Here is a 12,835-nt window from a genome sequence, read left to right on the forward strand (position 1 = left end):
CTTATAATATTAAATAGGTGAAGTAAAAAAATCAAATCTCAAATTCATTTTTTTTTTTTTAAGAGGTTTGACAGAGGGAACTCTAACTGCTATGGTCTTATCGCCCCGAAATCGAAGAGAGAAGGAAGACAGGATAGGAGCTTCCCAGGTAAGCGGGGGGTCGTGGGTTCGATTCCGGGGCTTAGCGCGTCTGCCTTGTAAGCGCTAGGTCGCGCGTTCAATTCCCGCCCGGGGCGAACTTTATGCTAAAGGGATAATGTTCGTTTTCGGAAAGGCTGGTTTTCTCCTATCCTGTCCTCTTTCTCCCTTCGATTTCTGGACAAAATAAATACAACCGGTGCTACACTTCTCTCAATCAAACTTCTTCATTTTTTCCACTCTTTATGTTCACCTTTATAGTTTTAACTGTTGGAAAATGTTTCTCTTATACTTTTCATCATTAACCCTTTATTCTTTGTTCACCAGGTCCAATTGTATTTTCGTACAAATACTTCTACGGGGTGAACCGGACGCATTTGAAACATCTGTCCCCTCTCCCAGAACCGGGGGACTGGAGAACCTACTTCGAAATACACCCTGTAAGTATTCCATAAAACTGCCATTCCGAAGTAGGTATGTCGTCCCTCTAAGATTTTGATCTGATATAAATTTCAAATTTGCAATGGTATTTCGACGGCAAATATGTATTTCAACGGTTGATTTTCTGGTGTTCTCGTGTTGACCCAGCACCTAAATGGGAAGTATTGTGTCTCTTATCGCCCATCTGATGAGAGACATACTACGGGATCTTTTATCTGTTTTTATGTTTTTCTCACCTGGAAAATGATAAACTGGAGAAAGTAGCCGGGAAACCGGGAGCCCCTGATCGTGATACGAACCCTATGCAGGTAGATGATTGTGTACAGGGCCGCGTAAAACGCCACGGCCGAGTGTGCAGACGGGAACGAAGCCCTGGAAAAAATATATCAAGGATTCAAAATGAAATTCAAGCTAGTAAAATTCTAACGCTTCACCGTTAGTAGAGCTAAATCCCCAAATTAGTGACAAGGATACAAGTTAGTAGCCTTTCTAATTTCGTGTTGACCCAACACCTAAAGGTGTGTCCATACATAGTCGACCGGCCGTCGATCGATGTCGACTAAACCGTCCACACTGCCTCGACAGTATGGATTCACCTCGTCGATCGACGGCCAACTATGTTTAGACACACCTTAAGGAGGAAGTATTGTGTCTCTTCTCGTCCATCTGGTACTACGGGGCGGGCATGTTACGACACAGACCACTCGAGGCCAATGTAGCACTCACCTGGCCGACCTAATCAAGTTGAGGTCTGTGCCCAGACAGGTATAATTGGTAACAAAAGCATATCGATATTGCTCCAGGCTACAGTCTATGTTTGGCCGGCAAATCTCGAAGAAATGCGGCCGTAGACGGCCACAAAGGAATTTGGCTCCGTGCACTGTGATTTGAGCGAAACCAATGCCTGAAAGAAAAAAAGAATCCGCTTAAAAATCATGAAATGTTTTTATTTTATTGATAGGTTTGATAGAACGGCCCTTTACCCAACCAGAAGAGGGAGATTTTTCCAAAGCTCTTGATTAGAAACATAAGGAATAAAGAAATACATAGCGGACTTCAAGTATTTTAGGGCCGGCCTCCGGCCTTCTTGGACCCCCTTTTGGGCCCTAATGTTTCCTAATATTCAGTCCTTTTCCCTATTCTTCAGTCCTTTTTCATTCGATTTCACTTACCTAGCCAGAAGAGGGAGATGGTCCCAAAACTCTTGATCAGGAGGATGAGAAATACATAGCGGCCTGGAGGTTTGTTAGGGCCGGCCTTTGTGGAGGCCACTTTGGAGGTGTTCTGGCCGTACAGAATTTTGCATAGCTCACACACGAATATCTGGTGGAGAGAAGAAGAAGTGTTAGTTAGGTGGTTATTTAGATTTACTTATATAATAGAATATACCCTGTTTATCGTGCCAGAATGAGACTAAAAAGTCCTTTTCTTCCGCAGTCTAAACAAGAAATTGGTACCTACAAAACAGGTGTAAATTTTATAAAATAAAAAAACCATGCTTGAATTAAAAAAAAAAATCTGGTGTGAACATCACACGACTTTCCTCATCCTACTGAATGATGCTTATTTGGGTGTTCTCCTAACCTAACTTTTATAATATCTCTAACCGTTTTGTCGCTCTAGCTGAAAACCGCCAAAAAACGGTCGAAATCTGTCCAAAAGCGGTCAATATACCGCCAAGCGCAGCAACCATCTCAACCAAACGTTTAAAGTGGCAAAAAGGGGGCCCTCTTATCTTCGGCCCTGGTTTGGCTTTCAAGGTTCAAGGGCTTGTTGAGTGCACCCCTAATTTTGTTCTATAAAGGGAAACAACGTCCGTGGCCGAGTGGGTATCACACTAGGCTTGCAACCCGGAGGGCCCGGGTTTGATTCTCGGCAGAGTTGTAGTTTTTCAGCTCTGTGCTTGGAGTTCGGGGTGCACTCAGCCTAGTGAGGACAATTGAGTAGCTACTTTAATCGAGTGGCCAGTGGCGATATCACCAGTGTAAAATGATGATACGAGTGCATCTTTGTCACATTTGTGAGCTGCATACCAAATTTCAAGTCTCTAGCTCTTACCGTTCTCGAGATATTTTGTTTACAGACGGACAGACAGACACACAGACAGACAGACAGACACACACACGGACCAATGGCTGAAACTTTGGATTTAGGCTCTAGGGACCTCAAAACGTGTTTTGGCACTAAAATTTGACCATCGAAAATTTGACCCGATTACATTACTTTCCTTCCTATAGGATAAGGAAAGTAAAAAGACGAGAAACTCCCGTTTTGACCCGATTACATTACTTTCCTTCCTATAGGATAAGGAAAGTAAAAAGGACATTTATACTGCTCGTCAGTAAGAAGTTTCCCCCAACATCAGTAAGAAGTAAGATAGCACGCCTAGTTAGCTTAGTTGGTAGAGCGTCTGCCTTTTAAGCGCAAGGCCGCGGTTTCGATTTTCGCCCGGGTTGGATTTTATCATGAACCCCTACTGACCATACCTCGATCGAAATTGAACCCACGCTCTTCAGATTACCAGGCGAGCGGCTAACTACGGCACTGTCTAGTAGAGATTTTTTGCCCCTCACCCGGGTCTTGGATGCGCCACTAGTTAAATCACCTAAAGTACTTTACCGTGGGAGAATACCTCCCTATCCGGGACCCTATAAGACCCTATCCACACAAGACCCTAATATAACCTATCTACAAATCTACATTAAATACTCACACCCTTAGGATACCTAAATGTGAATGGGTGTTAATTTTGTGTTTGTTTATTGTTAGATGTGTGTTTGAGGGTAGATTTATTGTGTCTCAGAGTCTCAGAATTACAGGGTGTCTCAGAGTTTACGCTTGTTTCTGTTCAGGGTGGAATTATTGTGAACAATGACAGGGTGTCCCAGAATTTGTGGTTACGGGGGGTCGGGAGTTTTCTCCGAGACAGCTTGTCGGAAGAAATTGGACAGCGTAAAAGAACTAAGCATACATGCTTGTCACAAATGTCGTTCCCTGCTTAATGCACTACGCTAAATATTATGACTTGACTTGGACTCGAACCACCAACCTCCAGATCCAAAGTACAACGCGTTAACAATTGGACCACTGAGGTTGGTTACTTAATACTTACTATAATATTGGGTAGAGACAGAGATATACAGGCCAGGAGACCGGTGCTAACTGTAGACTCTTTGAAGGGGTATCGAATACTGGTATCCGAACAGAAGAACCCCTGTTTCGAAGGCTGTCCGAACACTGCCAACAGGAGAACCGTGAAGCCCACTGGGAAACAAAAAGAAACGATTATCTAATATCTATTATTATTATTATTATTATTTTGTAATTTGTAATTATACCGACAAATTTCCCTAAAACAAAATATTCTAACCAATGTGATTTCTCAATTTTTAAGCTTTAAGATACCATGTAATTTACTTACAGTAGGTATTAATTACACTATGCGCATTTCGATCATTGGATCATCATCAAGTAGGTATGTCAAAATCACATAGATCATGGTATCTCAAGGCTGAAAAATTGGGAAATCACATTGACTGATCTTAGGTACCATAAGTTTTGTACAAAACAATACAGAATATTCTACATATAGGTAATGAAAATGATAAAAAGATTTTTTTTTCCTTTTTAAGAGAACTGTAACTGCTAAGGTCTTATCGTCCCGAAATTGAAGAGAGAAGGAAGACAGGATAAAAGAAAGCCAGCCGTTTCGAGAACGAACCTTATCTCTTCATGAAATCCGCCCCGGGCGGGAATCAAACCCGCAGTCTAGCGCTTACAAGGCAGACGCGCTACCAAGCTAACTAACTAGGTTGGCTTTTTTAGAATGATGTGTACCTACCCACAATGAAACAACTGCTACATTAAACTCGTGTGGTCATTCTATCTCGCAGTACGATCAATTAAAAACCCCTCTAAAATATGCAAGAACGAAAATAATCTTCTTTGTTCTAAAACTCTCCAGTGGGTAATAATACTAATAATGGGTATCTACATTTGGATTTTTAATTTGTACTGTCCCAGACCCTATAAAGCTCTACAATGAGGCCCTAGATATTCCTAGAGAATACCTAATTGACTCTATCTAGGCAGACCCGAATGGGGTGTGTAGATCTATTAGGGATTCTAGTGAATGGGGGAGAGGAGGGATTGAGAGGGAGCTTAATTAGATTTTATTCCTCAATTTGAGTTGCAAAATTAGCTAATGAACAAACATGTAAAAAAAGTCCCTCATAAGTAATTCTTTTTTTTAAGAGGTTTGACAGAGGGAACTGTAACTGCTATGGTCTTATCGTCCCGAAATCGAAGAGAGAAGGAAGACAGGATATTCCTTTTTTTGGGAACCCCTTAATCAAAGCTTAGAACACACACGTTAGCTAATCAAGTGACAACACAAATGCCGGAAGTTAAACATTAATGAAGTGTATCTATAGGTACAAAATAACCCACTAATGATTTGTGTATTGCAGCGATTCTCAACCGGGGGCGCGCTAAAGACGCTCCTGGGGTATGCGAAAAAGATTGTGTAATGGTGGACAAAAGAATAACAAAAGCGAATTTCGAAAGCTTATCAATGGAGCATAGTTAAAAAAGGCACTGAATTTTGACCTTAAGTTACTGAAGTAGTGAATTTTTTCAAAGGGTAGGTAGGTACCTACTCAGTGTTTTTAGACCTCAGAAGTAGACATCAACTCAGGTACGGGTACCCGGTACTCATTATGATGGTGCCTGGGGTTCGTGAGATTAACCCGGGTACCTAAGGGGTACGCGGGCGAAAAAAAGGTTGACAACCGCTGGTCTATTGGGAGTTACGGGAACTGGGACCAAGGCCAAAACAGAGATAGGAAGATGAGGAACTAAACTAAGCCAGCTTAGTTAGCTTGGTTGGTAGCGCGTTGTAAGCGCTGGGCCGCGGGTTCGATTCCCGCCCGGGGCTGCTTTTGTCCTGAGGGGATAAGGTTCGTTCTCGGATCGGCTGGCTTTCTCCTATACCGTCTTCCTTCTCTCTTCGATTTCGGGATGATAAGACCTTAGCAGTTACAGTTCTCTCTATCAAAGAGTCAGATGGGTGATAAGAGACACAATACTTCCCTTATTTAGGTGCTGAGTCAACACGAGAACACCCATGAAAATACGTATTTTCCATTGAAATACGAGAGCATTTTTTTTTTGCTGTGGGATTCGAACCCAGGACCTTGTGCATGGCAAGCTCCCATTTAGGTGCTGGGTTAACACGAGAATACCAGAAACCAACCTACTGAAATATGTGACATCGAAACACGAAGGACAATTTTTGTCGACTATGCGATTTGAACAAAGCGTAAGAACAATTAAGTAAAAATATACTTACGACAGAGGATGAGAAACGTGTGCCACCTTACAGTTGGCCACCACGACCGATGTTTCAAAACACGAAGGACAATAAATTTTTGTCGACTATGCGATTTGAAAAATGCGTAAGAACAATTAAGTAAAAATATACTTACGACAGAGGATGAGAAACGTGTGCCACCTTACAGTTGGCCACCACGACCGATGTTTCTTAACCGGAGTGTCCTTGGCCATTGAGATCCTTTAGAATACCGGTATCTAAAATTCTACATAGGTACCTACATGAAATACACGAACAAATCTTGGAGGGTTTCAATTCAAACTCAAACAAATGTCATATTGTGCAAAAAAAAAAAAAAAAAAAAAAAAAAAAAAAAAAAAAAAATTACAGTAAATTTTGAAAAAAAAAAAAAAAAAAAAAAAAAAAAAAAAAAAAATAGGTACAAACACAAGATACAAAATAAACCAAATGGATGAACCAGAAGTAAGTAGGTAATCGTAGGTACTTATAAGTAGGTACAAATATTTAGGTAGAGGATTAATCAAATAACTTCAAAATGTCAATTTGTCAAAGTAAAAAAAAAACACGCAAATTAGAAATAAATACCTAGATCTAGGTAGATCAATTTATAATTAATTAATAAATAAAATAATTCAATTCTCTTCACTGTCACGATTTAATTCACGAAAAATAAACTCTCGTACACAAATGTTAATGTTTGGGACGTCCCTCAAAGATACAGCATTCATTCAAACTGAAAAAAAAAAAAAAAAAAAAAAAAAAAAAAAAAAAAAAAAAAAAAACCAGTAAAACATCAAAACTCTGTTCCGTGTTGATTTATGCCGGGCGTCTCTTCAAACTATTGACGTAGGTTTTTTTTTTTTTAAGAGGTTTGACAGAGGGAACTGTAACTGCTATGGTCTTATCGTCCCGAAATCGAAGAGAGAAGGAAGACAGGATAGGAGAAAGCCAGCCGTTCCGAGAACGAACATTATCCCATCAGGATAAAATCCGCCCCGGGCGGGAATCGAGCCCGCGGCCTAGCGCTTACAAGGCAGACGCACTACCAACTAAGCTAACTAGGCTGGCATAAGTAATTCTTCCATTTCAATTAGGTACTTATTAGTAAAAAAAGAGGTTTGATAGAGAGAACTGTAATTACCTACTGAGGTCTTATAGTCCCCAAAGCGAAGAGAGAAGGCGAATGGGATAGAAAGCTAGCCTTTCCGAGGACCTTATCTGTTTAGGATCTAACCCGCAACCTAGCGCTTAATACAAGGCAGGCACGTTACCTTCCAACCTACGAACTAGGCTGGAGGACTAGGGTAGGTTTATCTGTTTGGGATAAAGCTCGGCCCCAGGCGAAAATCGAACCCTCCATTGCTTACGAGGCAATCTAACGAGGCTGGCAAAGGGGACCTTTGTAGCATCTTCTTATACTCACAATTCAAAAGCATCGCGTACTCTGGGTCTAGGCACTAAACAGAACTAAGAAGAACACTACTGTTGGAAAAACTCCAACTAAAACCGATTCAAGGAACTGCCCAGACTAAAACTTGGTAAGTACATGGACTTTTTAATTTTAGATCGCTATATTTAATGTTCAAAAGAACCGAAGGTTTTGAGTCAGTGCTGTCTTCGGATCACAGTCACTAGAAAGTTTTTCAAACATTAAGGTGGGTCCAGACTTGTGCAATGCAACGTGCAATGCAATGAAATTCGTTAGTTTGGACGTGTTTGAGAAAGTTGCAGCAAAGTTTTTTGAACATTGCAGCAAACGTTTGTGGGTATCCGAGAGGTTGGCGGTTTTCTGGCGAATGTCTTTGATGTGCGTTGCACTAGTTTGGACGTGTTTGCAAAGCATCGTGCAATGCAATGCAAATGATGTACCTACTATAGGCCATTACTAGTTGAGTATCGGTACAAAAATTCTCGGATACATGAAAAACCACTATAGACCATTACTAGTTGAGTTTTGAGATTTATCGGTACAAAAATTCTCGGATACATGAAAAACGTTCGCATTCGTCAGATTTGATTTTACGTGCAACGTGCAATGCAAATGCTTTGCACGTTGCATTGCACAAGTCTGGACCCAGCATTACGTGTTCAAACGGAGTCGGCGTTTTTTCTCAGCCTCTCAATCAGTCTTACTAGGGTGAATGCTTTGGGGACACATTTGTTTTTGCCCTTTGCGCTCAACCTTTGCCATTTTTCTTCGGCAAGGGAAATTTCGGGCTGGAAATCTTGAACAAGAATGCAAAAAGAACTGAAACCTACATAGGTATTAACATTACCTACAGAGTCGATAAGTAGGTGTACAAAATTACAAATTTTAAAACCTACTGCGACCTAACCTACCTCTTGAGAAGTAATTTTACAGCATTTTGATTTCTGATTTAAAAAAGAAAGAAAAAATCGCGTTTGTTTTTTTCAAAAGAGACAAAAGTTTCGTCATCATAATAATGTAAATGAACTTTGCCGTAAAGTTGGGAAAATGTTTCTGCAATGAAGTTACGTTCCCATGTGTCCCAGGCACGAGAAAAGGTCTTACTCCTCGGACCTATAATTGAATCACATGTGACAGAGTTTGAGAATGCTCCGAGAATGCTCCGAGAATGCTAGGAGGCTGTTTGGGCATTGTCTTCGAGCTTGATCAGAAGTTAACATTAGAATATGAGATTGAAGTATGTATTGTTCAACTGAGGGTCAAATCTTGTTAATGAGTGGGATTTGGGAGAAAGGATATAATAAAGGGAGATTTTTGATAAAAGTCACAAAGGGAACTGTGAAAACAGTGTGGGCTTAATCGTCCCGAAGTCGAAGAGGAAAGCAGGACAGGATAGGGGAAAACCAGGCGTTCCGAGAACGAACTTTATCTGTTTAGGGAAAAGTCCGCCCCGGGCGAGAATTGAACCTGCGACCTAGAGCTTACAATGCAGACACTCTACCCTCTAAGGTTCTAAGCGAACTAGACTTTCTGACCTATCTGTCTAGGATAAAATCCGCCCTGGGCGGGAATAGAACCCGCAACCCGGCGCTTACAAGACAGACGCGCTACCTTCCAAGTTAACTAGCTGTTAGATTTGTCTACTACTCTGACCTACATACAATAAGCATCTAAGATGATTAATAGTACCTATCTAACATTAGTCATGTCACATTTCAACTGAGATCAAGTTAGTAAGATCCTTGAACCTTGATTTATCCTGCCACGATGGTGTAGTGGTCAAGACGCTCACTTGGTAATAAGGAGGGCGTGGGTTCAATCCCAGCCGAGGTATGGAATTTTGTCCTCATATAATTTGAGAATCTGACCTCAGTAAAAGTAGTAGCCTACTGCTGGAGTAAAGGGACTTTTCAGTCCGGTGCGAGCAGTATAAATAAACACTTTTACTCTATTTTTTTTCTAGTTAAGCAAGGTCTTTTTACTGAACTGTTAGTTGTATGTATTATTCTTTAACCCATCAAATATACGAGACCTTGTTGCCACGTATGTATCCCCTGCGTAAAACATTATGAATGCGTATTTGGGTTTCATTTTGTTGGAAAAATATTTCGAATTACAATGAGTCAAATATTTGATTTGATTTCTTTTTTCCTTTTTATTGTAAACTCATAAACTGAAAAAAGAAGGAGGAGAAGGAGGAGGAGGAGGAGGAGGAGGCGGCGAAGAAGAAAAATGTCGAACAATCCTTCAATCCTTCTCCTTTATGAGAAAGTGTAAGTTTCTAATAAAAGAGGAAGAAGAAGAAGGAGGAGGAAGAGGAAAAGAGGGAGGAAGAGGAGGAGGAGAAGAAGAAGAAGAAGGAGGAGGAAGAGGAAAAGAGGGAGGAAGAGGAAAAGAGGGAGGAAGAGGAGGAGAAGAAGAAGTAGGAGGAGAAGAGGAAGGAGGAGGAGGAGAAAAAGAAGAAGTCCCATTTTTTACCCCTAACTTTTTGCAAACTTTTTTTTTCTCAAAATATGCAATCGCAATTTATTTTCCTACAAGGGAGTATTAAGTACGATCGGTATGTAAACTATGTCAATTCTTCACAACTTTTGTCGAGTGTGAAACAGCGATTGATCAGTTTTTCTGTTTCATTAATGATCGCGAAATAATTCTAAAAACAGTGTGGACCAGACCGTAAGGCATGGAGCACGTTGAGGGAAGGGACGAATTCAAAAATCTGATGAGAGACACAGTACGGATATATTTCACATTGCTACGGAATAAAAACGGCGGTGAAACACTCATCTTTTTATCAGAGAGAGAGAGAGAAAGAAAGAAAGAGAGAGATTGATTGATTAATATTTTCTTCTTTATTTAACAAGAAATGGTATATAATAAAATACATCTCCTAAGCTATTAGCTAACTTCTTGGAGATGGGCCTCTCTCCTTAACAATCATAAATTAACAATATCGTTGAGCCGTTCTGCTCACAGAAAAAAAGGGGGGAGAGAGAGAGAGAGAAACAGAAGGAGAGAGAAAGGGGAGATGAGACAGAGAGACATATATACAATCAAAGAGTAGTAAATTGATTTGAAATTAGAGCAAACGGAAAAAAAAGGAGAGGGAGAGAGAAAATTGTTGATAGAAAAAGACGGATGATGAGAGTGTGAGAGAGAAAAAGGGAGTTGTGTTCAGCAATGTTAGAGATAAGAGAGAGAGAGAGATAGAGAGAGAGAGAGAGAGGAGGAGATTTTTTTTTTTTTTTTTCACGAGAGTGATAGATTCAGATTCCGATGACAGTTAAATAAATATGAAAAAAACTGCCGTTTCATATCTACAGGATGTATAGATAGGTCATATACCTACCAATGTATAAAAAAAACGTATACAGTGTGTTTCAGAATCTGATAATAAAATCCCCTCCTATTCCCTATTCAAAACACAAAAAATATCCTATTTGTACTATTTTTCTGCTCTTCTTTTCTGCTCTTATTATTATTATTATTATTATTTTATATAATTAAGCAAGGTCTACTGTATTAACTATGTATTGTACAATGTTAAACCCATAAAATACACGAGACCTTGTTTCGACTGCTGGGGTAAAGGGACTTTTTAGTCTCATTCGAGCAGGATAAACAAGGTATATTCTATGATCTTCTTTGTTTACGTCTTTTCCCGTGTTCAGACGGGGTCGACGTTTTCCACCAGCCTCTCTCTCAATCATCCCTTTTGGTGATTACTTTTGGGCTGACATTTGGTTTTGGCTAATTTCTTTCAACCACACAGTAGGTATGTTGAAAGAGAGGGAGGAGGGAGGGTTTACTGATTTCTAAAATTCTATTCAGTCAAGTCTATTCTATTCTATGACCATACTTGTCATAATAATGAAAATAGTATCGCACACAAAAGAGCTCACATTCTTCACGCATACTAACACAGAGAAAAGAATTACTTCATTTTTTTACGAGAGAGAGAAAAAGAGAGAGAAGAGGAAAAAGAAAAGGAGGGTGAAGGAGAGAGAGAAGGACGGAAAGATAGAAAAAAAGAGAGGGGAAGAAAGGGAGAAGTAGAGAGGGGAGAGAGGGAGAGAGCGTCAGAGAGAGAGAGAGAGAAAGAGAGAAAGAAGGAGAGAAAGAAGGAGAGAAAGAAGGAGAGGGAAAGAAAGAGAGGGAGAAGGACAGAAATAGTGGGATAAGGAGAGGAGAGAAAGAGGGACAGAAAGAAAGAGGGGAGAAGTAGAGAGACAGAGAGAGAGAGAGAGAAATAAAGAGAAGGAGGAAAGGAGAGAAGGGGAGGGGAGGGAAAGAGATAGAAGGAGAGAGGGAAAGACAGGAAGGAGGGAGGAGAAGGAGAGGGAGGAATAAAGAGGGGACACATAAAATGTTTTCTTATCTCTTTCTAAAAAGCAGAGCACAAAGGAAAAAAAACTGCTTCTTTTGTGCTACTCGTATATCATGGACTTTCCTCTGGCATTGAGTGACCCTAAAGCTATTGTGTTGGGATTTGCCTGATTTAAATGAACTCCCTCAGTCAGAGGCGATAGCACGGTGCACCAGTTCTCAAAGGGGCACTGAAGTTAAGCAACGTTGCGCGTGGTTAGTATCCGAACAGGTGACCATCTGAGTAATTGCGTACCTACTGCTGGCTTTTCCTGGTCCTAGTCGGGCTGGGTGTGGTTTTAATGTGAGTTAATCGCCGAATGAAGAGTAATACCCTCGTCATAAACACCTTAGCACTTATACAGTGTCGGGATTTTTCCTGATTTAAATGAACTTGGCCGCGGGTTCGATTCCCGCCCGGGGCGGATTTTATCCTGATGGGATAATAGGAAAGAGATAGAAGGAGAGAGGGAAAGACAGGAAGGAGGGAGGAGAAGGAGAGGGAGGAATAAAGAGGGGACACATAAAATGTTTTCTTATCTATTTCTAAAAAGCAAAGCACAAAGGAAAAAAAAACGGCTTCTTTTGTGCTACTCGTACATATATCATGGACATTCCTCTGGCATTGAGTGACCCTAAACCTATTGTGTTGGGATTTGCCTCTGATTTAAATGAACTCCCTCAGTCAGAGGCGATAGCACGGTGAAAGCACCAGTTCTCAAAGGGTCACTGAAGTTAAGCAACGATGCGCGTGGTTAGTATCCGAACAGGTGACCATCTTTTTTTTTAGAGGTTTGACAGAGGGAACTGTAACTGCTATGGTCTTATCGTCCCGAAATCGAAGAGAGAAAGAAGACATCTGATACTACGGGACGGGCGTGTTACGACACAGACCACTCGAGGCCAATGTAGCACTCACCTGGCCGACCTAATCAAATTGAGGTCTGTGCCCAGACAGGTATAATTGGTAATAAAAGCATATCGATATTGCTCCAGGCTACAGTCTATGTTCGGCCGGCAAATGTCGAAGAAATGCGGCCGTAGACGGCCACAAAGGAATTTGGCCCCGTGCACTGTGATTTGAGCAAAGCCAATGCCTGAAAGAAAAA

At 40.8% G+C, this 12,835-nt stretch overlaps 1 protein-coding gene across 1 annotated transcript; it reads right to left on the reverse strand.

The window, feature by feature from the left end:
* Nucleotides 1–447: 447 nt before the first annotated feature.
* LOC103518138 (putative phosphatidate phosphatase) lies at nt 448–6,199 on the reverse strand. Its single transcript, XM_026830014.1, has 6 exons — nt 6,066–6,199; nt 3,692–3,843; nt 1,752–1,902; nt 1,306–1,483; nt 816–951; nt 448–531 (listed from the first exon to the last, which is right to left on the reverse strand). Exons 1-6 carry the CDS (start codon nt 6,142–6,144, stop codon nt 448–450), a joined length of 780 nt encoding a protein of 259 aa, XP_026685815.1. The 5' UTR covers nt 6,145–6,199.
* Nucleotides 6,200–12,835: the final 6,636 nt, after the last annotated feature.

This window comes from Diaphorina citri, unplaced genomic scaffold (assembly GCF_000475195.1).
Source record: "Diaphorina citri unplaced genomic scaffold, Diaci psyllid genome assembly version 1.1 scaffold2087, whole genome shotgun sequence".
NCBI lineage: Eukaryota > Metazoa > Arthropoda > Insecta > Hemiptera > Psyllidae > Diaphorina > Diaphorina citri.